Below are 24,994 nucleotides of genomic sequence, written 5' to 3' on the forward strand. Positions count from 1 at the left end.
AGTAATTGAGTACGTGGTCTGGTACAATAACTATCGATATGCTATTACTTGGCCGATTTCAGTTTACGATGCAATTTTCAAAAAATCCCTTTATTTATACATTGATCACTAACTGGCAGTTCGTAGTAAACCCTGCTGCTTCCTCGCTTATTTCCAAATATCATTCTTTTTCAGTGGTAATTTCAATCTAATCATGCAGACGTACGACCATTTACCGAGTTTTTAATTTCTTTTTGTCTGAAGGAAAAGTTGAAACTGGAAGCAGCCAAAAAATCCAAAAATGATGGCAGGCAATTCAATTCAGTCACAGCGAGTAATCTACCATCAAGGAATCGAGAGACGGAGGTAAGTTTCTCTTTTTCTAAGTAAACTCTCTTGAATGAAATTGCTTGTCTACCAGTGGCGAGGCGTGAATGATCAAGTAACGATGTATCCCCATTGAAGGCTATGGTAAAGAATCGATTATTAAGGTGTTTGTTGCGAAAACCCCGTTTATCGACCCTTTTAAGTAGGTTTAAATGGCAGCTCAATCGATACACCACGCCACTGTTGTCTACTTGTTCAAGCCCTCTCCCTCCGTTTAAAGTGGGGTTTACACATGATCTGAAAAAGAAAGGAGCAAAGGAAGGGTAGTGAAAAACAAGCTTGATGGGAGCTAATTGTTCTGGGAATCACTAGATTATTTCGTCAAAGAATTCAAATGCCCTTATTCTATTAAGAATACTAAACTGTGTGCAACATTTCTGACACAATTTAGGATATTATGAAGATAACCGTTTTCAAAAAGTAGTGGTTTAAAAGACTTAAGCGCTGAAAAAAGGGAAAAGCATGTGTCTATGTGACAACTGGAATTTTGTTCCTTTTTGCATGGATACACTTCTTTTCTACGCGTATTTACTCTTATCCTGGCGTTCAAGTCTCTGACGTATTTAAAATTGGTATTTCCGTAGTATTGAAATCTTTTCCAGAAAAATTATGAATGTTTTAGTCTTTGAAATCTAGAGACTATCAAGGAAAAAACGTTCCTTTTTTATCGGTGAATATGAGGTGTTTCATTGAACTGTATTCCGAATTTAAGATTCGAAGGCGTTTAATCGCTATTAATTTATTTGTAATTTTTTCATTCTGATACCAAAAATAAGCCCAAAACTGGATTCATATTTTAATTTTCTGACTCATTTTGAATTTTTGTTGGATGATCAGACTATGTTTAACTGTGCACCATATTCCCAACTGCACTCCCAAATTGAACAACCAGCTGTTTAAATGTTTAGATTTCCTCGCCAATCAAAACAAATTGCCTCATCTGAGCAGCATTGCAAGGTTCCTTGTTCCTTTTCGCCAAAATACAGTCCAACCAACCACTCTGCCGTGGTAACGAAGAACGCCGTATGGACATTCGAGAGTTGCCAAATTTCCTTTGATAAAATTTTTATTTATGAGGAAACTTATGAATATTTTTCCTTGAAATTTTCAGGAACCTTAGACCAAAATACAAACAAAATTCTATGAAAAATTGAAAGAAAAATACTCAAAAGTTTACCAGGGAATTCGTGTTTTATCAAAGACAATTTGGCAACGCCTGAAGGTTCATACGGCGTTCTTCCTTAGCACGGCAGCACTGATAACTGTTTAATCAGCGGCGCCTATTAACGAACGAATAATCGCTCTAGATAATGATCTACAAAAAGGAGTCCTCCCAGACAAGATACGCCGAGAAAATGTGCAGAAGCATTTTATATGTCACCGTTTGAATATTATTCAAGCTGGGAACCCGCAATGCATGATTGCGGCTTTTAAATTATCTGATCCGAGCGCCACGTAATGCTGATGGTAGCAGATTGCCAGTGCGGGCACAACTACGTCCATTTGCATTCGACATCGGGGTTGTCACATAATGGACCGAGAGCGAATGAAAGTTGGCGGAAATGTTCGCGCGAGTGAATCGCCGGTCCAATTTTTTAACATGCCCACCATTAGCGCTTTTTCCTCAAACAGTTCCTACTCTTCCTATCACTCGACTTTGGACAATCTCTAAACAGAGAATACTCAGATTTATCACCATGCAGTCACCTTTCATGGTTGAGTTTTGGGTTTTTCTTCTTGTAATCCTAATAAACTAAACAACTTCGGAAACGATAAACCACAAAAACATAGCCCGAATATACGAATAAAGAAGGAGATTTAATTGAAATATGGGTAAACAAGGCTAAAAATTATTGAAACACTAAAAGGCAGGACGTTTCGAGCTGCTACCAGCTCATTTTCAGCTGCAAAAACACATAAAAACAAGTAGAAAATTGAGTGGCGACATGACCCCAGCCGTTATCACGTAACCACTCAACTCACCACTTTTCTACTTGTTTTTATGTGTTTTTGCAGCTGAAAATGAGCTGGTAGCAGCTCGGAACGTCCTGCCTTTTAGGGTTTCAATAGTTTTTAGCCTTGTTTACCCATATTTTAATTAAATCTCCTTCAACTTCGGAAACCTGCAAGTTTAAGGTAGTCCTTAGCATCAAAAACTCTGATGTAAAACATGGCAGAAATTACTTTGATGCACGACAATACGGCCGTGCTAAGGAAGAACGCCGTATGAACATTCGAGAGTTGCCTAATTTCCTTCGATAAAATGTTTATTTTCGAGGAAAATTATGAATATTTTCCCTTGAAATTCTTAGGACTTTTCGGTGGAATTACGAGCAAAATTACCTGAAAAATTGGAAGAAAGATATTTATAAGTTTACTAGGAAATTTGTGTTTTATAAACCAAAATTTGGCAACGCCTGAAGGTTCATACGGCGTTTTTCCTTAGCACGGCAGAATAGTGGCGGTGTCTTTTGACGAGTGTTTTTCTTGTCTGTTAATGATGATGGACGAAGAAGAAAGCCGTTTGAGGTGATCTTTTCAATTATTTATTCCTCGCTAATCAATAGGATTCACTAGATGCAAACATAAAATATGATCTTCAAATGCAACTTCCGAATGAATGCGGTTAGAAATAGTGGAATACTAATTCAATAAATCGCGCATTACAAAAGAGACAAATAGGAATGAAGTAAAGCTTTGCTTTCGATACCGTCAAGTTATATTCGATTTATTACTTTTTTCCCCAAGCATAAAAATTTAAGTCAACGTTAATTCATTGTGGAGGAAGAAAGGGAAAGTGATGGTGAATAATTGAGTTCAGATAGACTCAGTATCGGGTTGATAATGAATCGTGGGAAGATTTGAAAAGGATACTCCAGTTTTTGGCTCAAAAACAATAAATTGCGCAAACCACTAAGTCACTGAAGGTTTTATGACTGTCATCAGCCTGCAATATTAATGGAAAGTACTTAAGTTTGCATTTATTACCTCTTATCGATAAAAATAAATAATATGAAACCTTGGAGCGAAGAAATGTGTGTTTTATCGTTCAGAAATAAAATCCAAATCCTGCCTAATTTATATAGTTAATTTCTGAATCCCATGCAAACCAATAAGCGAGTTGTTAATCGAGGAAAACTACGAGGAGTGTTTCTTTTTTTTTTCTATGTGCACTGATCAGTTTTATTTGGGAAATGCAGCTCACGAGTTAATTGTTATGCAAATTGTTTTTTGTATGAAATTGTGTTCATCTGAAGTTTTTTTGAGAGATCAATGTGCTGCTGATCATTATTTGACGAAAAACGACAGTTGTAATTCTTCAAACCCATGTGGGAGTGAAAGAGACATTCTAATATTTTCATTGGAGGAGATGAGGGTAAAGATTAATGCTGCGAAGCAAGCGCACATCGTAATTGAGTTTTCCTCTCAGTAATGAAGTAAGTGGTGAAACCAACTAGGATTGCGGTTGAAGCCGTCTGAACAGTCGATATCATTCCTCTAGTGGCTTTTTAGTCACTTTCAACAAAAATCGTGAGCTCCTGAGACGATAGTGAAAATAGAGAAAAGTATGTAACCCAATTGCTGCGTGTTGATAATTCTACTTAACTTTAAAAAAGAAGGAGAAAATCTGCAATTTAATGTTTTTAAAGTGGCTCGTGAATAGGGTATAAACACTTTACTCGGGCTGCAATGTGTTAGAACTTAGAAATAAAAATAAATGTGGGAGAAAGGCGCTTCGGTTCGGGTTGGCAAGCTTCTCAGAATTGTTATGAATTGTGTAGAGAAATTTGAATTTGAATTTTCAACGGGAACCAGCCACTCCCGAAAATTCGCAATATGTTGCGAGTGGTTGCCAGGAGTGAGGAGCTTTACTCCAGTGGCGAGGTGTGGATAATCGATTATCGATATCCCCCCATTTGAAGCTGTGGTAAAGAATCGATTGTTAAGGTGTTCGTAACGAAAACACTGTTTATCGATCCTTTCCCATGGGTTAAATGACGGATCAATCTATATTGTAAATTACGCCATACCACTGATTTACCCCTAGTCTGATAGTTTCGAAATCGAAAGGCGAAAATGAAGAAGAAGCGAAAGAGGAGGAGCATCTGGAAAAAAATAGAAAATAAAAGGAGGATGAGAGGGAAAGATAGAGGAACGAAATTAAATTCTTCTTTATCTGTTTCTTTATCATTCTTCCACCTCTTATTCTCTGTCTTTTACTTTTTTCATATTTTATTACCATTTTTCCGTCCGTTTTTTCCCTTCTCCTTTTCTTCTCCTTCCCTTCTTTTCCTTATTTCCCTTCTCTTTTATCCTTCATCCTGTTTCTAATTCTCATCTTTCTACTGTAATATATCTCATTCTGCATTCTTGCATTCTGCTTTCTCATTCTCTCATTCTGCTTCTTATTCCTCAACCTCTCTTCCCTCCTCTCACTGCTTCTCCCTCTTGCGAACCTTACCTAATGCGTCCTTTTCTGACATAAGTTATAAGTTAGGAGTTATGAGACCCGAGTCTGTCAGAGAAAGGTTAAGACAATGCAAATTCTAAAATTTCTCATCGTTTTATCACGCGATACCGAACAATGAACGCGGCATCCGAGCATTTCACTCGGATAATCCGCGGCGAGAGACGACACCTCGAATTCCCATTTTGAGTCGAAATCGCCGAAGAATCATTAGTTGAAGACCGGCCTAAAAAGCCATAAAAGGACGCAACTCAATTTTGACTCGGGCAAAAATAAGCGCGGATCGTGCAGTCGGAAGGGCTCATCTTCGAGCGTAGTTACGCCCTTATGTCACGACATGAGTCGTTCCCGAAAAAGGAGGCTTGGATGCACGACGAATCGGGAGGCGGCGGCACGCTACCGATTCGTGTCTGGGGTCCTCTCGAAAATGCCCTTCCTCAATTAGCAGCGACGCGGCCTGAGTCCATGTTTCCATTTCAGCGATGCTAAGTTCATTCCGTCATCCGTCGGGCTTGCATCGATGAAATAAATCATCCTACGACTCGTCGAGTGACAGGCGACAAGGAGCCGCAATGTTGCCGGATTTCATTCCGCTCGCAAAAGTTCCACAAAATCAATCAAGAAATTGACGTAATAACCGGTGTTAGAAACTCACAGGCGCCAATGCGCCAATGCGCCAAATGCGCCTAAAAAATGAAGGCTCTGCGCCAACGTGGCCCCTAAAAATTGCCCCCTAAAAATCTGGGTTTTCACAGGAAGTCACAAAAAGAAAGAAAAACAAATCTATTTGACTTTAAAAAACTCAGAATTTTCAGCACTACAAGTGAAAGCTTGCTTTTCCTATTCTTCACGATTTCATACTTAGTGCTTTTATCTTCCCCAAGTTACATCTACTTACTAGTTCTGTTACGAAAACATCTTGTGTCTAACTTTTCACTAAATGCGCCGTAACATGTAGGCAAAAAGTCAATTTGGCCCCTAAAAAATCTTCAATGGCGCCTAAAAATCGGCCTTGATGCGCTACATGGCTCCTAAAACTCGAGGGTGAGTTTAGAACACTGGTAATAACATAGGCGAATCCAAGGGGGCATACTGCCGTGCCAAGGAAAAACGCCGTATGAGCCTTTAGCCGTTGCCAAATTTTCTTCGATAAAACACGGATTCCCTGGTAAACTTATGAATATTTTTCTTCCAATTTTTCAGTGAATTCTGTTCGTATTTTGATCTGAAGTTCCTGAAAATTTCAAGGAAAAATATTCATAACTTTCCTCAAAAAAAGACATTTTAATGGAGGAAATTTGGCAACTCTCGAATGTTTAAACGGCGTTCTTCCCTAGTACGGAAGCATAGGGAGCGTACGTCCAAGGTCCTCCCGTTCGTCCGAAAAAAGGAGAAATAAAAAGGAAAGAAAGTTATTTTTTTAATAAAACATTATTTTTGACTCTAATCATAATTGTTGGAACTTCTTGGCTTTGTTTTTCCCGCGAAATGGTGTGGACCCAGCATCATTTCTCCACCTTGATACATACAGTTCGGGTCACTTCTTAGTGTTTTTTTCCCCTCAATTATATTTAAATTTACAATTTAACCCTTTTATCAGGCACTTTATTTAAGGAGCTTGCAAGGATGGACAGCAGGAGACGGGGGGCGCTAGGAGGCAACCGCCCCTTGAACTCTCGGAGCTTCTTCGATTCTATGTTTATTCTCCAGAAATGATTATATCACACATTTGTTTTAATCATAAAATTATATCTATAAAGAAATTTGACAACAACCTGACATCGCTTCAGAGCAGTGTCGGGTAGTGCAAATGGCATCGTCATTCTTTTCACTTCTACTTGATTTCTGTTAGCTCCTCTTAAATGTCAGCACTGTTTACACCAATGATCATTATTTGATGATCACCAAAGTTTTGGGAGTCACGTATCATCAGGGTGTTTTCGGCAGATTTAAAATTAAAGTTATATGTAGTTATTTCACGGTTCGAAATTTTAACCCTATGTATGTACCAACTCCGGCGTGAATCCTATATAAACCCGTATAGTGGGTTATATAAACGTGCGTGGATATATCGCTGAGAGACTTTAACGCAGGGAGAGAAAAGTAGGGGTCTAGTATACTTACTGACCACACACGATATTACCATGATAAACTCTACATATATCAACTACAAAGTAGGTCGTACGCTGAGAAAGAAAGTAAGAGTGTTCAATACTTACTGATCAGACACGGTATTGTATTATTTTAGATTTCAACGTGGATTTTTAAAATTAAACACGTTTTTAAGTCATATGTCGATAGTGAAACTGCAAAAATGCGTTTCAGTTGGGTGTTTCAAAATCTCCGCTTCCATTTTATTTTTCAAATGGAGACCATATTAACACCATGGCTTGAAGTTTTCACAGAATATTCTTTTAAAAGAGAAGGAGAATTGCTGAAATTTTTAAAAAATGACGTTCAGTTGTTTTACATGTAGAAAATAAAGTAGGGCAGAAAGTCTTCAATAACGCCGTAAACCAACATACACATTTCTGCAGTTTCACCATCGATATACACAATCATTTTATCATATTTGCCCATGTTTAATCATAATCTCAAGCAATGTTACGCCCTATTCTTTCAGATAAATCGAAACATACTGCCAGACCCAAAAGCTATCCAGAGACCGTCACAACTGGACTTCGGAAAAACCCGAGCGGGACAAACATCAACGCAATCCGCAGAAGCTGATCACGTGACGCAGAAAGTCTCCACTTTCAGGGGATCCGTTTACGGTCGGTTCCGTCCCGAGGGCTCCTTCAAATCCACGACACCAAGCCCCGAGATCCCCAGGGATTTCTCAACAGAAGAGCCGATCGATGCGAGAAACAACCTCCAACGCTCGAAACAAGCGTTTCAGCCGCGACGACCCATCACCACGCGACCTCGGGAACAGTTCAGTCCAAGACCCAGACAATCAAGCGGGCAAGACGCTACTCATCAAAGCACGACGGAGAGAACCACGGTGAACGCTGTTGAGAGTTACAGGATCTCCGCCCGACAGAAAGCGCAGAGGACGGAGGACTCCACCGCTGAGTCTAATCAAAAAACAACCGGAGGCGATACTCGCAGCACTTTCAAGAGCCATAGAGTGCCGCTGAGCGACGTGCAGAAGGAGATTCCCGGGGCGAGGATTGACAGGGAGAAGTACTTTCGAAAGCCGACTCGGAACTTTAGCAGGCTAGGCGGTGACAAGGAAAACGTCTCTCCAACCAAAGATGAGTCTGAGGTAAGGGATATCATTAAAAATTATTCCGGGATATTATATTATTCTGATTTTCAAGCGCTCTTCCTATCTTGAACAGACTATAGTAACCAACCACTAACCAAGGGGTACTACCTTGGCTGCTGAGCGGTTCAACCCCAAAAGACGCTTCGTTTCCTCAAAGAAACGTTTCCTGGGTTATAAATATATTTAAAAAAAAAAAAAAAAAAAAATCCGAAAAATCGGGCTCATCTACCTGTCGATGGCCACAAACATCTTTGAAACAGACCTTTGGGTCCGTCATAGATCTATAGAATATAGAATATACTATGAAAAATGATGAAATTTGAACGTATTTCTGCTGAACTGAACTATAGACGAGTGAAAAAGATGGAATCAGCCTACAACCCTGCACGCTGATCATCGAAATTCATATTCAAAGCTATAGACAAAGAAAACAGAAGGGAATAAAGCGATCCTATTGGAGGAAGCAACTAGGTAAGCAAGGAGGTAAGTAATGTACAAACTAACAGCAACCCATAAGAGACCCTATAGTTAGTTATCATTTTCCCCTTAGTCTATATAACAACTACCCGTTTCGACCAATAGGATCGCTCCATGTTCCATATGTCTTTTTCGTCTATTAATTTAAATTATCAGCACGCTAAAATCCCTTTTGAATCTCTAAAACATGCTCTTCTTTTTGTAAAAAGAGAGATTTACCTACTTCATGAGCAAGCTAATGCCAGAATCACACGCTGAAATTGGCAGCTGAATATGGAAGTCAATATACATCGCTCAACGACTGAAATTTCGGAAATTTGAGTTATTCTAGTCCAGATTTGTATATTTATTCGAGTAGTTCAGACAAACCTGACATTATTCGATGGTCGCTGAGCCTAGTTTCTGAATTTTGCGCGAAACGTTCTGGAAAAAAAACACATTGGATCTAGAGTCCAGACTCTTAAAAACATCGACAAGAAAAAGTACTCTTGATTCAATCAGAATCTAGCCTAAATCAAGAACCGAGCCTCTTAATTTAAGCGGATTTCGTTTTGATTCAAGCAAAAATTAGATTAAATCAAGAGTATCTTTTCTTGTCAATGTTTTCAAGAATCTGGACTCTAAATCTTATGTTTTTTTTTTTTTTTTTTTTTTTTTTTTTTTTTTTTTTAGTGCGTGCAAAATTCAGGCATCGGGCCGATGACTTCTACATTCAAGCCACATTCAGCATGTGATTCCGGCTTAATTTATGTTTCTTTTTTCTTTTTCTCTAATGATTGGTGGTGATGATTAGGTTCCCGATCCCCGAGACTCCCGTCAACCGTTCGAGCGAGAAACCTCAATCGAGCCGAAGAAGGAACGCGAAACGCCGAGTAAAAAATACAAAGCCCCATACCGCGGCGGGAGGTTGGGCCAAATCCCCGAGCCGAAAGAGGAGAGCGCGCAGACGCAGGCGCCTCCGCCGATCCTGGGAATGCGGGGTCCGATCCGGACGCTAAACGACGGTGAGCTAGTCCCGCTGGAGGAGTACTACGACACCAGAAGCCCGGAGGGACGGAAGAACGGCGGAGACCCTGCGGGCCGACGACTGCCGTCCCGGTACCCGCCGAAGCGGAGCTTCGCCGAGATGGTGGCGTCCCTCAACGCCGAACTGGGCAACAGGACGACGACGGTGAAGGCGCCGTTCAAGCCCAAGACGTCGAGCAGACCGCCCGGGGAGGAGGATCAGGAGAACGTCGTTGATGACGATCCCTTGGACTTCTCGTCCCCGGATGGGTTCAGCCTCTCCGGCAGCGAGCTCAAGGAGGTGTCCCTCGATAGCGCTTCACTCAAAGGTAAGCATGCTTCCAGGACTTTATGTCCACCTACCTTTCGTCCATTAAATAAATGTCCACCGCTATTTATGTCCAATTTTTTTTTTTTTTTTTATTATTATCGCAAGATACAGAGCATAATACATTTACACTTACAATGAAAGTGGTGAAATAAGATTTGAAGAGACAATAATTATGAAGACTATAACTTACAAAGATTGACTCGGTTGAGGTGAAAATAGTAAGTACAATAATTACGTAATTCAACTCGGTTGTAGGTTCGCGATGCCGGAATCCGCCTTAAGGCTTACGTCGGAAGTATTTATGTCCATTAAACGTCAAGTCCAGTCTTTATTAAGTCCACATGATTTAATGTCCAACCATGAATATGTCCAAAATTGTCCAAATTGTGGACATGTTTTGTCCACATATTTTCTTTCTCATTTAAATGACAGGAACCACCTCAAAAATAAACGCATACTTTACTAGTTAGTTAGCTAGTATATTTTAAGACATTCAACGTCACAGACTACTAACGTCTTTACAGAGAATTTTGAAAATGGGAGTATATACGAAAATTTAGATTTTTAAATTAAGAGAGGTGAAGAGTTCTTTCATTCTTAAAAACATTTCATTCATGAATCAAGTCATGAAAGAGAACAGACTCTAAGAGCAGATAAAAATACATGTTCATGTGTACACTGTACGGATATGATAGATGAAAACCGAAGCGGGAGCCTAGGAAACGCTCCAATGCCAAATTAAACATTTTTCAGTAACAGATGCAGTCAAAATTGAAAGTCCTCTTTGACTAGTTATTTCGTGCGCATTCAATCTTGTAGGATACAGTGCAACGCCTCTGACGAGAAATAGTTGCTTAAAGCGTTGCGGCGCGGCAGGCGACCAGCGTGACACGCGTATAGGCGCCTACAAACCTAACGGGATACTTCACGCGTTGCGCAATGCGTGAAGTATCCTGTTAGGTTTGTAGGCGCCAGTGCGCGTTCTGCGCTGCTAACACGCCGCTCCGCTCTGTGTTAGGCTCTAATATTTAAACTCGCGGAGTCAGCGTTTTTCAACTCATGATTTTGAAATGTTTGCACTCTCTGCATTGATTATTCCCTTTTAAACTGATGAAAAAGAAATATGTACTACTGGAAAATATAATGTGTTTTTTTGTAAATATAATAGTCGTTCCGTGTCAAATTTAATGATTTCCAAAGCATTCAAATTTATTCTTTTATGTTTTGGGCTTTTACTGTGCTGCAGCGTGGTGGAAGCGCAACCAAACGCTCAAAATTGGACGTATTTGACTCAAGGAGGTCGATGTACAAATAAGTTAAAAACAAAAATTGCGTGCTTCTGAGTTTTTTTCCTATTTTATTAATTTTTTTATAGTTTCTTTCATCACAACTACGGCTCATTGAGATTCATATCGATACCATTGCTTGGAAAAGTTTTACAAATATTTACCACGTTTTAAAAATGTAAATGATTTTAAAATGAAGTAATCAATTTCATTTAAAAAAAAAGAACGTACATTTAAGGCATATTTTATATCGGAAATTTCAAGGATAGAAATGAAACCAAGTATTTACCAAAGACAATTTGAAAAGATGAATCAAAAGAAGAAATTAACATTTTATTTAAAATATGAGTTACGATAACAACACCTCATTCTCTCTTAATTTTCTCATTACGATATTGTCAATATAATTTTACACACGGACTAAAAGATGACGCTTGGATTTGATTTTAGTGGACTTTACATTCGTGGACTTAACTTAGTGGACGTTTAAGTAATGAACTTAACAATAGTGTGGGCTTTAGAACTGTGGACGTAAAAATTGTGGACGAAAAGTCTGTGGACGTAAAAAAAGTGGACATAAAGTCCGTGTACCGTAAACATATAGATCTTATTCGATAAATCAAATGGGCGAGATTGTATCGATATGGCAATCGATAGAAAAAATTAACCGTCCTCTGAGTTTGGGACTTTTAAGGTGATTCGTCAAGCTCAAGTGACGTGGTCGATCTGACATGCGATATATCTCATCTTTTAGGTCAAAAATCTCGGCAGATTTTGAATTCTCAGCAAAAAAAAGGACGATAGCCCCTGCGCATGAGCCTAAAGAATCATTCTAAACCCAAAAATCGACAAAATTCAGAGAAATGAAAGCAGGATAATGTTTGGAAGAAAACCTCGCATTCGATTCAGCTATCGATTTCTGTATCGAATGCGAGGTTTTTTTCCAAACATTATCCTGCTTTCATTTCTCTGAATTTTGTCGATTTTTGGGCTTAGAATGATTCTTTAGGCTCATGCGCAGGGGCTATCGTCCTTTTTTTTTTTGCTGAAAATTCAAGATCTGCCAAGATTTTTGACCTAAAAGATGCGATATATCGCATGCCAGTTCGACCATGTCACTTGAGCTTGACGAATCACCTTAAGAATTATGCGTATTACTTATATAATTCGCTACGCATACTCTGCCGTGTTGCCGCAGAAAGCATGCAGTAAATGACGCAAAAATGCACGAAAAAATGCAAGCATAATGCAAAAATGAAAAAATTGACCTAGTAGGTTTTAAGCGGAAAATTTTACGAGGCGGGCCCTCCTCTCTTCATTAAATTTTTGATGATAGCTCGTGTGTAGGTATCCATAACAAAAAATTTATCAGTGAAAATGCCTTGCATAAAACTCGTGCTGAAATAGTACACATTCATGAAATTGTTTACGAAGAGAATGGCCTATTTCATCGTCAACTTCTCTCCGTTTGAGAGGATTTTCCAATAAAATAACAATATGTAAACGTGATCCATCAGTAAATGCTATATTTCATTATTTACAGGCGATTCCTCTAACAATTCTGAGAGCAGCAATATTCAATTCATCGACTCAAAGCCGATCACTAACATTACCTCTTCAACGAAAGATGAAGCGAGCAATAATGGCACAAATCCAGCCCTGGGCACTCTTCCCTTAGCTAATGTGAGTAAAATTATCATTTCTTTTTTCTTCTAATTGGCACATTAGTTTTAATCTGTACAGTCACCTAATATTTCTCACTCTAACGTTTTATAGCCGTGGTTTGGTTTACTTCCCGAATTCTCTGTGATTTTTGGAGAAGGCGGAATTAAACGATTTTCAAAATATAAATTTTACGGACTTGTAAATTAAATTGACGTCTTTTTAAAGGAACATTCGTCAAATATTAAATGGTGCAGGTGAAGCAGATTATATTAAAGTATATCATCGGAATGACACAATGCGTGTAATTTTCACATTGAAAAATAATTGTTCAATCTTCCGCCTTTTCAAAAAATCACAGTCGAAAGGTTCAGTGCATGAGTATTTTAAGTGACATTTTTTTAAAGAATTTCAATAATAATTTATTTGAGTTATAGCTGTACCAAAAAATCAGGACGTTCCTTGCAACTTCCGTTACTTCAGATCCCCTTCAAAGTACCATGACATGAAGCCTTAGCTTTTTAGGTACGATGGATGTATTTTAGATATAAAACATATTAGTATCAATTATTCTAAAAACATGGAAAAGTTGGTCTCTGCATTAATTAATAAAAAAAATTCATCCGTCAAAATCTTAAAAATGCTAAAAATGGTCGACTTTTAGCCTCAACGCCGAGTTATTAAACTTTTTATAGGCCAATAGGGCTGGTGTAATTTTCCTGAATGATACCTATTTATCTCAAAATCGCAAAAAATGTCACTTAAATGCTCATTAACTGGATCTTTTCATGGCGAATACCTTTGAAACAACAAATCAACAATACTAATCAACCTCAACAACGGTTGATTTGAGCTGGAGCTCCATACAAAATTAATGAGAATATTAAAACTTGTACATGTACATAAAGGTAGCTTGTAACAAAAATTAAGGGTGATTCAGCATTGAGTCCAGAATTGAGTCCAAAGATTAACTGTTTCAGAAATACAATTTTTTCCCCTAGCCCTCAACTCTTGCAACATCCTCGAAGTTTAAAAAATGAAATATATTTTGTGACTTTTATGGATCGAATCACACAAAAATCGATAATCGTTGGTTACGTACATCGTCCTTTTCATTTTTTATCCAAAAAAAGGGAAAACTCATTTCGTGGGAGGAGAGGGTTAGAAGGGAGGTAGTTATAGAACCATTTAGATGTCTGAACTCATTTCTATAAAACTGCTGCTACCTTATCCACCTCCTCCTCCGCAAAAAATGAGTTTTCCTTTTCTTACATACATAATAAGTAACACTCAAAATTACGCTACATACAGCCGTCCTCGTGCAGAAAAAGAGATCGTAGCGCAAAAAAATGTTAATTTAATTTGTGGTGCCATGACAAGATGGAGGAATGTTCTTCTATGATACTTAAAAGAAAATTGCTAAAAACTGTTAAATTAAGACAACATTTTGACGGTTTGAAGTTTAAAGTCACAAAAAAAAGTCGCTCTTTTAAGAAAAAACTACATGGTGAAAATTCTAATCTTCCATGTTTTGCACTAAATTACCGGATTATAATAATGTATTTTTACGCTCTTCATTAGTACACAAATGCAAGACCTATTTTTTAGGGCACGACAGCAAGTTTTTCTTCAACATTTCAAAATCCGATATATTATCAAACCGACAAAAATCCAATCATTGAAAATTTTACCTCCGTGTGACCAAGGTCTCTTTCCCTGTGAACGATCACATCATACAGACATAATAAATAGGACGCATAAAAGTTTCAGATATTTAGAAAGGTTCAATTCTGAATCACCCTGTAACACAAGTAGGAGCTCAGCGGTTGAGTGGTTCCGAGTTGAAAGGCTCAAAATGTGAGACTCGCGTGATACACCCGAGAAAGAGGAGCGGAGTTAAAATGCCGATTGGATTTGGCAACGCATTTGAATGCGACTTGAGAGACACGGGTCCAGACTGTGCAAAGAGATGACGACAGGAGAAAGTATGAGCAACCGCGAATGACGCCATGCGTGTTTCAGATCATCGTGTTATATCAATCACGACCTCGCGGGACATTTTCCCCATTGCTCTCTGTTCTTTGCGTATGTTCCGCCCGAAAATACATTTTATTTATTGGCGGCAGCCCTCAGACATTGTAACAGCTCGAATGGAGCCCCTACATGCGTGAGGGATTTGTACTTTAGTGGACTACTTGACAAGGTACTAAGTTAAACATTCTGATAAATGTTCCTATCCAAATTTTAACAGAAAACACGATTCTTGCATCGAATATTACTGGTATTAACTCTTAAGCAAGATATTTGATACCTATTTCTTGAGGCGTGATTTCAAACTTTCCGCTTATGAAAACGCAATGGTCTACGTGAGTCGAATCGCACACTTAGAATGCTTTACCATCACAATTTCTGCGATATGAAAATTTGGCAATCTCAAGCTTAACGCTTTGGCTTAGCTACAGCAAATTGTTCACATTTTGAACGACAAAGAGTGGAAAGGAACAATGCCCGATTGAGAAGTCTGCCAAATTTGATGTGAGGCGCGATTTGACTCACGTAGAGAATTGCGTTTCACGTGACCGGGCAATTCAAAATTCCCGTAACCAATGTAAAATAAAAACATTAATATCTTAGTTAGAAGTTGCTTTCAGTAATTTTTGATGCAAGAATCTTGTTCTACGGGAAATTTTAGGTAAGCAACATGTATCAGAATGCTGAAATTCATACCTTGTCTAGTGGTCCATTACTTACTGATTTCAAAAAAAAAATTCGCGAGAAACTCTATGATGCTACTGGTTTTCTCTGAAACCAACCCCAAAGCTCAAAAAAGCTCTCAAAGTTCAGGCCGTGATTGAGGAGATATCCACACCTCCATATCAAGACAAACTTTCTGCGCAAAGATAAGCAAATACACTGACAGGGTAGTCGCTTTATTCGGGGACTCCAAAACTGACAATACGGCAACCCTGCTAATGTATTTGCTACCTATCTTTGCATGGAGAGTTTGTCTTGGTATAGAGGTGGAGTCTCAGGTAAGCGTGGGATATTTTTTGAGCTTTGGAGTTTATTTCATAGAAAACCAGTGGCACCATTATGTTTCTCATGAAATTTTACCTAGAAATTAGTGCTTAAATCGCAAATTCCTGACACATGCAAGAACTCCATTTGTTATGGAATCGTCTTTTTTGGACTCTTTCGGATGAGAAGGATTACTAAAAATTTAGTCTTAAAATTAGAATAAAATTCAATCTGCCTACTGATCTAATGCCACGTTTCAATTCACTGTTGAAATTGAGGAGGCACGTATCTGGATTTCGATGTTTCACAAGTGCAGTTTGTGTTCTTTTTCAAGAAGATTTCTCTTCAAGAGAGGTTCCAAAACGGGACGGTCCATTTTCAGATGAGCCCAAATCCCAAATGTACATAAAAACACTAATTTTTGTGGTTCCATCTGAAAATGGTTATCATCCCGCCCTGAAACAAACCCATACAAGTATCTTTGCACGCAGTCGGAGAATATTCTTGAGAAAGCAAAATAAATGGAAAACATAGGCGGAAAATACTATCCGATGGTGAAGTTTCAAAACATTCGCCAAATTTTTGTCTGGGGTAACATTAAGAATCTGATATGTCAATATGAATATTCTAAGATTATTCGTGGAATAGCGAATGCAGATAATGTGAGGTATGCAACCTCAAGAATTAGTCATTCTCCATAAAAATGTAAATCCGACAGGAAATATTTTCAAGTTCGACCATTCATCAATACGTCAGATGGGGACGCATTACGTCAGAGTGAGGCGAAGGAGAACAATGAGAAGAAGAAGAAAAGTAGAAAGAGGGAAAAGAGGGAGAAGAGGAATTTACATGAGATTGAGAAAACGAGAAAGATAAAAACTAAGAAAGAGAAACTCTCTCTCTCTCTGTTCTTTTTATAATTTCTTTCCTTCCTCTTTCTTTTCCCTTTTCTCTTCTTTAATTCATTTGTTCTTCATCTCTTCCTCCCTCTGCCATTTCTTCTACTCATTCCTCCTTCTTATTCCTCTTCCCTTAGTTCCCTCTCCCTCTCTTCCTCTTCCTTTCCTCCTTCTTATTCCTCTTCCCTTAGTTCCCTCTCCCTCTCTTCCTCTTCCTTTCCTCCTTCCTTCCTCATTTTCCGATTCTTGTTCCTCCTGCTCCTCTTTAATTCCTTCTTTTTCTTCCGATTTCTGATGCGTTCTTTTCTGACATATGTCACGAGTCTTCAATGACGTGACCTGCTTTGCGATATTTCCATTAATCTGCCTTTTAAACCTATGGAAAAGGATCAATGGATAGAGTGTTCGCAACGAACGCCTTAAATATCGATTCTTACCATAGCTTCAAATCGGAGGTAATCGATAATCGATCATTCACGTCTCACCACTGGAGAGTCCGTTTCCGACTCGGGTGCATCAGGAACTTTGTTTGGTTTGATACTACCTATAATTGAGCCTCGAAAGAGGTGCACTTAAGGCCGTAAGCTTGTGGATAATTACGAGATGATACACTGTGAAGTTGGCAAGAACTCAGGGCTTGTTAATTAACCACTCTGAGCTCGGAGTGTCGTGGTGAGAGTTGCGTTTAATGGCGGTTACGTTGAATTATCAAACCGAAAACGATGCATGAGGTATTGAGTGTGTTTGTGCATAGCAAGGCGTACATATAAATATCTTTTTAAATTTCCTTGGATATTTTGTAAAATTGAAATCTTGAAAATACAGAGAAAAATGAATAAATTCCTGCCACACGGGTAACCTAAACTAGGTAACCACTGACCTAGCCCATACCGGATCTTGGCCATGTCTTTGCTTCTTATCAGTGGCGAGGCGTGAGTGATCGATTATCGATATTTCCCCATTTAAAGCTGTGGTAAAGAATCGATTATTAAGGTGTTCGTCGCAAACACCCTGTTTATCGATCTTTTTCCACGGGCTTAAATGGCAGATCAACCAATACACCGATAAGCACGCCACGCCACTGATTTTCACGCAACCTTAATGTTATCACTATTTATCACCGGATGGGTAATCGAACTTGTTAAGAGAAGTGCATCATGAATGGATTTCAAACTCCGTCAACTTTACATTTCAAGGGGTAGAAACACGTCAACTGCTAGTAAAAATATGGGATGCAATGTAAAGTCCGGTTTTACCTATTTCCACTTTGTGTAATTTTTGGTGTATTTACAACACTTATCATTAAGAACAAAGTTACAGCGTTCCAGTTGAACCTCATGTACAGTTGGGTTTCTAAAAAATGTAAATATTTAAACATCACAGCTTTCTAGCCTGCTTTTAACCTCTTTCTCTTTGCAGGACGTAGAGTTTAGTTCCTCACCTCTAACCACAACCTCTAAGTTAACAACCACAACCCCGAAAAGTCCCCCGAAAACGACACCCAAACCGTCAGCAAAATCAACCCCTAAGCCCTCCCCAAAAGCCCCCGCAAAAACAACAGCTCCCCCGAAGCCCACACAAAAGTCCACCAAAAAGCCAGTGACCACGACCAGAAAACCCGCGACAACAAAACCTACAACGACAAAAAAACCTGCAACAACCACCAAACCCCAAACAACAACAACAGCTTTCCCGACCTCGCTGAAACCTACCACCGTGAAAGTGATCAACATCGATGATCTTTTCGGGAGAGACAACTCTCAAGCTAACATCATCCAACGAGACACGCAGTCTCTCGAGGGGGTGAATACCCTCAATGAAACAACCACAGAACGAATAGAATCGATCGTTGCGGTTCCTCTTACGACATTAATGACCGAAAACCCGTCGACGACAACAACAACAACAACAACAACAACAACGACGACAACGACGACTACAGAAACACCAACATCAACGACAACAGTAACACCAACAACACCAACGACAACGACCGGGAAACCGATGACATCGACCGAAAAAGCATCGATGAAGGCAGAGGTGCCGTTCTTCATCTACGGTCTGTACCCGAACGGGACGGTGGTACGGAGGTTCCCGAACGGGACGGTGGTACCGGAAGAGGACGCGTCGGACCACGTGGAGCAATTGGCGAAGCAGGGCGACGCCCGAGATATGGCGCTCTTTGATGAGATCATAAGCAGAGTGGCGAACAAGAAATCGCTCCCGCTTCAGTCGGCCAACCTTCAGACTCAGGCCCCGGTAAGAGTAACTCCTTCCTCCCGCCAAAATCGGGGGCCTTACGCAGACGAAAATCTGACCGCATAACTATTAAGGACTTTCTTAGTTGTGATTACCATCTAGTTGGATTCTCTGACGGTATATTCTAGATTCTGGGATTTCAATTATTCCAGATTTCTAGATTCTACAGAGGGGAGCTCTCGCATGCCAAGAGCATGTGTGATTCAAAATTTCACGAGTAACACGATTGTGCCACTGGTTTACACTAAAACAAACTCTCAAACTGCAAGAAAAAACTCTAAAATCACCGTTGCAACATAATGGTATGTCTCGGAGACTTTAACGCAAGGTTAAGAAAAAAATCTCGCTCTCTATCCGGGAGGTGGATTGTTTACTATTGCAATGTTATCTATCATTAATTTTTTTTTACTAAAATTCGGTGTTTCCGATGCGAAATTGCAATGTAAGTCCTGGAGATTTTAACGCGAGGTTAAGAAAAAAAAACACCAACCGGGAGGTAGATGGTTCATTAATTCCATGCTATCTCTCATTCATTTTTGTACCAAATTCGGTGTTACCTTTACGAAATTTCGATGAAATCCTGGAGACTTTAACGCAAAGTTAAGAAAAAAAGACTAAGCAACGGGGGTGACCGGAGACCTGTCCATGGAAGTGACAAAAAAGTTGTCAAGTCTCCGGACATGGGAATTTCACGAACGGAGTGTATAGTACACAGTGGCGTGCGGTCCGGATAAGCAAGGCAAGCACTGCTTGCCCAAAGATTTCAAACGAAAGAAGAAAATTACACCTATTTCATGTTGAACATTTTAGCAAATATAATTTATAAAAGGTGTTCAGTAAGTAAATTGCATTAAAAACAGAAAAAGACAGAAATACGTGTAGAGCCACAGCAGTGGGAAAGCGGCAGGGCGGATGGAGGTGGCGCAGCGCGCTGCGCGGCCCGAACACGGGGGGCCAACCCATGCGCTGGAGAATCGCTTGCGATCAGCTGAGCGGAGAGCCACTGCTCGGCGGCGGAATCAAGGCGGGCGGGTAGAGCGGTACGTTCCGAGTCCGAGCCCTTCGCTGCGCGATCGCAGCTCGCTTCTCTTGGCCATCTCATGGCCCGTCACCGCAGCGCGCTGCTTCTGCCTCCGATGCGCTATCTTGTTCCCTCTTTCCGTCGCGGTTGTAATTGCTCCTCCGGAGCAAATGCCCTTAAATTCTATAAAATTTCGCTCACTTGGATCTAATTGCTGATGAATTAGACAATTCTGAATCATGTTTTAAATGCAGAAAGCTAATTTTTGGGGAAATTTAAGTAACTCAAAAAATTCTTAAAGCCAAATTGGGAGTTAAGAGCATGGAGCCGTCCTCCAATGATCAATAACATTCGAAACAAGTTGAGTTAACGAAATCATAAGTAAGAGAGAAAGAAATAAAGCCACAGTTTTTCAAGACGTTCCATCAGATTTCATCCGAAAAACAGAGCATATAGAGTAAAATTTTAAGAATTTTCTAGGGAGGCTAGGGGGAGGAGGAAGGGAAAGAGACTACGTTAACCCCCCCCCCCCCCCCCCGGATGGCGAACGCTACAGCTTGCCCTGTCACTGAACCCACCGCACGCCACTGATAGTACATATAGGTCATTCCGTCTATTTATTTTACTTTTAAGGTTCGCTTCAAAGAAAACCAATGGTACCATCGTTTTATCGCGAAATGTTACAAAGGATAATCCGGCGACATATGAGAGCTCCATTGGATATTAATGGCTAAACTCTGAAAACGCAGAACACAATTACAGTGGTTTAAAATATTTTTAATATATTACTAGGGGCTTATGGGGCTGCTTCGCAGCCCCTTATTTTTCCTGTACACTTTTCACTTTCACATGTTTTTTTTTTTATTTATTTTCATTTAATTTTCTGTTTTGTCTTTGAATATAAAAATAATGATTTCAAATCGGTATTTGTCCGAATACTCGGTAAAGAAATTAAGCCATTTTGGCAGCAGTTATTAAAATGACCATTGGACATTTCACCCTGAAAATGGCGAGCATCACAATGATGACAAATTATATTCATTGAACCGACTGAAAATTTGGTAACAAAAGTTTCATCAAAGTTCTGATCATCCATTTTATACTTCCGAAATGAAGAAATGAAACTTTGATTTTCTATACTAATAACAGAGTTAAGTTCTTGCTTCACTAAACGAACATGCGAAGAATTCTGGAAAACGCGACCACGTTTTGGAGGACGACCGCCTCGGTCATTGAAAATTTCACTCATAACAACTGTTAAATTTAAAATTAAAATTAGTAAAAATTATTATTATTTTAACAAAATCATAACTGAAAAGTTCAATTTTTAAATTAAAAAAAATAAATCAGAAGAAAAAGGATGAAATGAAAATGGAAATTAATAATAAACATATTTATACACATTGAAAAGAAACAGCGTGAAAAGTTCTGATCGGAAATGAGAAAAAAAACTTGGAGGTTATTGACTTAATGAGGAAAAATTGGCAATAGGAAAAAGATGGAACCAATCATGAAAAACCGTAAAAAAAAAAAAAAAAAAAAAAAAACGCGGGAAAAGAAAAGTGTAAGTTGATGGCAGTTGAGTGTTGGAAGTAACCTCACTTAATGATGATTGTTGAATGAAAACAGCTGATAAAAAGACAGCAAACGGTAAAGTAAGATGCGTAGCAACAAAACTTTTCCGAAAAACAAAAAACAAAAAACCCCCACTTCCCCTCATCCAATTTATGAGTTTTTAGGGATTTAAAAATCGGGGACGAACCCCAGAAAATAATTTATAGTTTTCCCGAAGCATTGAGAACAACACCTTTCAAATGAACCAACGCCCCTCGCAATTAGTACAGTGGTTGATTCACAATTTCATTCTATTTTTCAAATTAGATATTAAGATTCCTTCAAATTATAATAAACGAATATAACGGCTTTAAGTTTTTCCAGAATAATTTTGAATGAAAGAAGAAAAATCAATTACGGAGTTAAGAAATAATAAGAGGTCGTTTTTTCTCAAAAAATAAAATATTAGAGGCAATTCCTCACGTCACATCTCACCTGCTCTCAGAGTTTAGCCATCGATATGTCACGGGCAATAAGTCAAGTTGGATATTTTATTCAAAGCCTGATCAGTCTTTCAATCCTTGATAATTTCCGGAATTTTTTCCGATTTTTACGCGCAGAGCTCTCTGAAGCTCGTTTGAACTGCGGATTTTCTAAATTACCGCTTCATTTGATTCTGAGAAATTCTTGAGGTTCAAAGTGCGGGTACTTCTTTTTTATATTAAATACTGCAATATTTTGGTAGACACGTCTACTAAAGAGCTAAAAATAAATAAAACTGCCTTCAAACAGTCTCATGTTTAACTGAAAATTTGTATTCACGCTTTCAAAGCACCGTGCAGTCAAAACCAAACAAAAGATTCTTGATTTTAATCTAACGATGAGTAAGAGTGTTTGACCATTTGTCAAGGCATTTGGCAAAATGTCTGATTTGATCGTTAGACTTCGATAATTATTAACACTAGCAATGACATAATCTATTTCAATTCTTCCGATGAAAATCAATCGGATGTATCGATACGTTATGACTCATTATTAATAGCGTCAATAACATGATAATGGGAGCAGAAGGCTGCAGAAGGTAATAACGAAGGGTTAGTCACAAGTGCATTGCGGCCTGGTTTTATAGTTTTGGGAGTGGTGATGATTACTCACGTCACTGGTGGTTCATTCCACAGGAAGTATGAATTTAACTCAACAGAAAAGGAGCTCAGGAAATAATCGCATTTTCAGTCTCAGCATTAAAATGTATAAGAATGAAGCGATAAAGTTATCATTCTAATGTAAAATTTTTGGAATTAACGTAACTAAACTACAAATCTAATTCTGACTTTAAGTAACCAACAAGAAACTAATTCTTTCACAAATAAGATTCGGCTTCTTTCTGTTGGGTTCAATTCATTAACCTTAACGTGGTTCTTTAGATTAACATTTACAACATACTGTATAATTATATCTGATTGTCCGTAGTTTGTCACTAAATTGGAGTAGTTAACACCAGTCACTTCACCTTCTGTATCGAAGCACCAATGTAGATTTTAATCAAATCGCGAAAAAATATGAAGCAATTTTTCCTTCATAAAAGTGCACTATCAAATCATAGAAAAGCAATACCTATAAACATGAGTTTCGTATTATCAATGTCAATGTCATGAATTTGCAAGCTTCCACATTGGATCTATTTTTTTCTGATTCCTTTACTTCAAATAGTTATCGTTCTTTACCGTTATCTTTTACACAGTTTTTAACTTTTATATCATTGGCCAATTCAATTTTAAAATTGATTATTATAAAACGGGATAGTATTTCTAGCATACTGCTTCGTTACGAAGACAGCCGTAATTGCATTCTGGGATGATCCTCGAGACATGTAAGAGTATCTGCTAACCGTGGCTCATATGAAATTCACTTATTGGTCTCCAGGAGATTTTGCAACACTGTTTTCTCACCATTTAAATCCACTAAGAATATCGATTTTAGGTGAGACAGTCTGCTGCCTCATCAAGAGTCGATTGTTTCACATACATTTAAATGGATGAATTACAGCGTTGCCAACTTTTAAGACCTTCCACCGTCCCAGAATGCACTTACTGTTTTTTTCTGTAACACGGCAGCACAGTCCTTGATGTATTTCACAAATAGGTTAGAATTTCTAGGATGCATATTTTCACTTCACCAACGCGTCACAAACTTCCCTGCAAGAGATCTGATCGTTTCCTCTTTTTTGTTCCACAGAGTACAGAGATCTCATCAACAACAACTTCCTCTCCTGCGACTTCGGCGCAAACAACCGAGGGTATAGTAATAACACCCCTAACTACCGAGTTCTCATCAGCTACGACGGAAACGACAACCGTCTCTACAACTGTCCCTACAACGCTGTCAACAACAACGAAATCACCGGCCTCAACTTCCGCGGCGACTCCAAAGCAATCTCCATCAACGCCATCAAAAGCCACAACGGTGAAAGTGACGACAAAAGCGCCGACAAAAGCGCCCCCAAAGGCCACAACAACAACGAAAAAACCGACTCCAAAACCACAAACTAAACCGACCACAAAACCGCCGGCTAAAACAACACCGAAATCAACACCTCCAACGACGCTGAAATCCACGACAACATCTGCTCCGACGACCACAACAACATCTGCTCCGACGACAACAACATCTGCTCCGACGACAACAACATCTGCTCCGACGACAACCACATCTGCTCCGACGACAACCACAACCTCAACGACAATTACGACAACCACGAGACCGCCGGCTCCGTCAACGACCAAAAAAGCGCCAGAGATGACCGCCAAAACTACACCGAAATCCGCATCGATAATCGCCACGACCACTCAAACAACAACGACGAACGCGAATAAGCCGATGGCTGCTTCGATGACGTCAAAAACGTCCGCTGTCATGTCGTCGACCACGAAGAAACCTCAAACAACCACGGTCAAAAGCACCCCTGCCGTGAAGGTAGCTCCAGTTAAAATTGCGGTGCCCCCGACTACCCCGAAAGCCAGTGAGAAAACAACCGCTAAACCTCTCCCGGTCCCTTCTACGCCGACGATAACTGTGAAAATGGTCACGACCTCGACTCTGGCACCTGCAACAACAGAGCAATCAAACGAACAGACAAACGGCACGGTGTCTGCCAAGACTCGTGAGGAAGATCTAGCAGAATTGATGAGTATTATGCCTGTACAAAACAGTGTCAGCGATCAAAGTGTCGAAGAAACGTCTATCAAAACGTCATCTTTGAGCGCTGAAAATATGTCAGTCGTTGAGTCAATGGTAAGTGATCGGCGTTTCGCTGGGAATATGGATGCCGTGTAGAATAGTTTAGTAGATTGACAGATTCTCGGATACGCTGAGGAGAT

At 39.3% G+C, this 24,994-nt stretch overlaps 1 protein-coding gene across 2 annotated transcripts in view; it reads left to right on the forward strand.

Annotated features, from left to right (window-relative positions):
• The window catches only part of LOC109033769 (uncharacterized), a 74,257-nt gene that overhangs the window by 39,068 nt on the left and 10,195 nt on the right, over nt 1-24,994 (forward strand). For both annotated transcript variants that reach the window (XM_019046540.2, XM_072296714.1), the window contains 6 exons: nt 244-345; nt 7,458-8,102; nt 9,376-9,916; nt 12,748-12,887; nt 18,203-19,042; nt 23,853-24,908. In XM_019046540.2, coding sequence (XP_018902085.2) covers nt 244-345; nt 7,458-8,102; nt 9,376-9,916; nt 12,748-12,887; nt 18,203-19,042; nt 23,853-24,908 — 3,324 coding nt within the window. The remainder of the gene's footprint in view (nt 1-243; nt 346-7,457; nt 8,103-9,375; nt 9,917-12,747; nt 12,888-18,202; nt 19,043-23,852; nt 24,909-24,994) is intronic.

This window comes from Bemisia tabaci, chromosome 2 (assembly GCF_918797505.1).
Source record: "Bemisia tabaci chromosome 2, PGI_BMITA_v3".
Lineage (NCBI taxonomy): Eukaryota > Metazoa > Arthropoda > Insecta > Hemiptera > Aleyrodidae > Bemisia > Bemisia tabaci.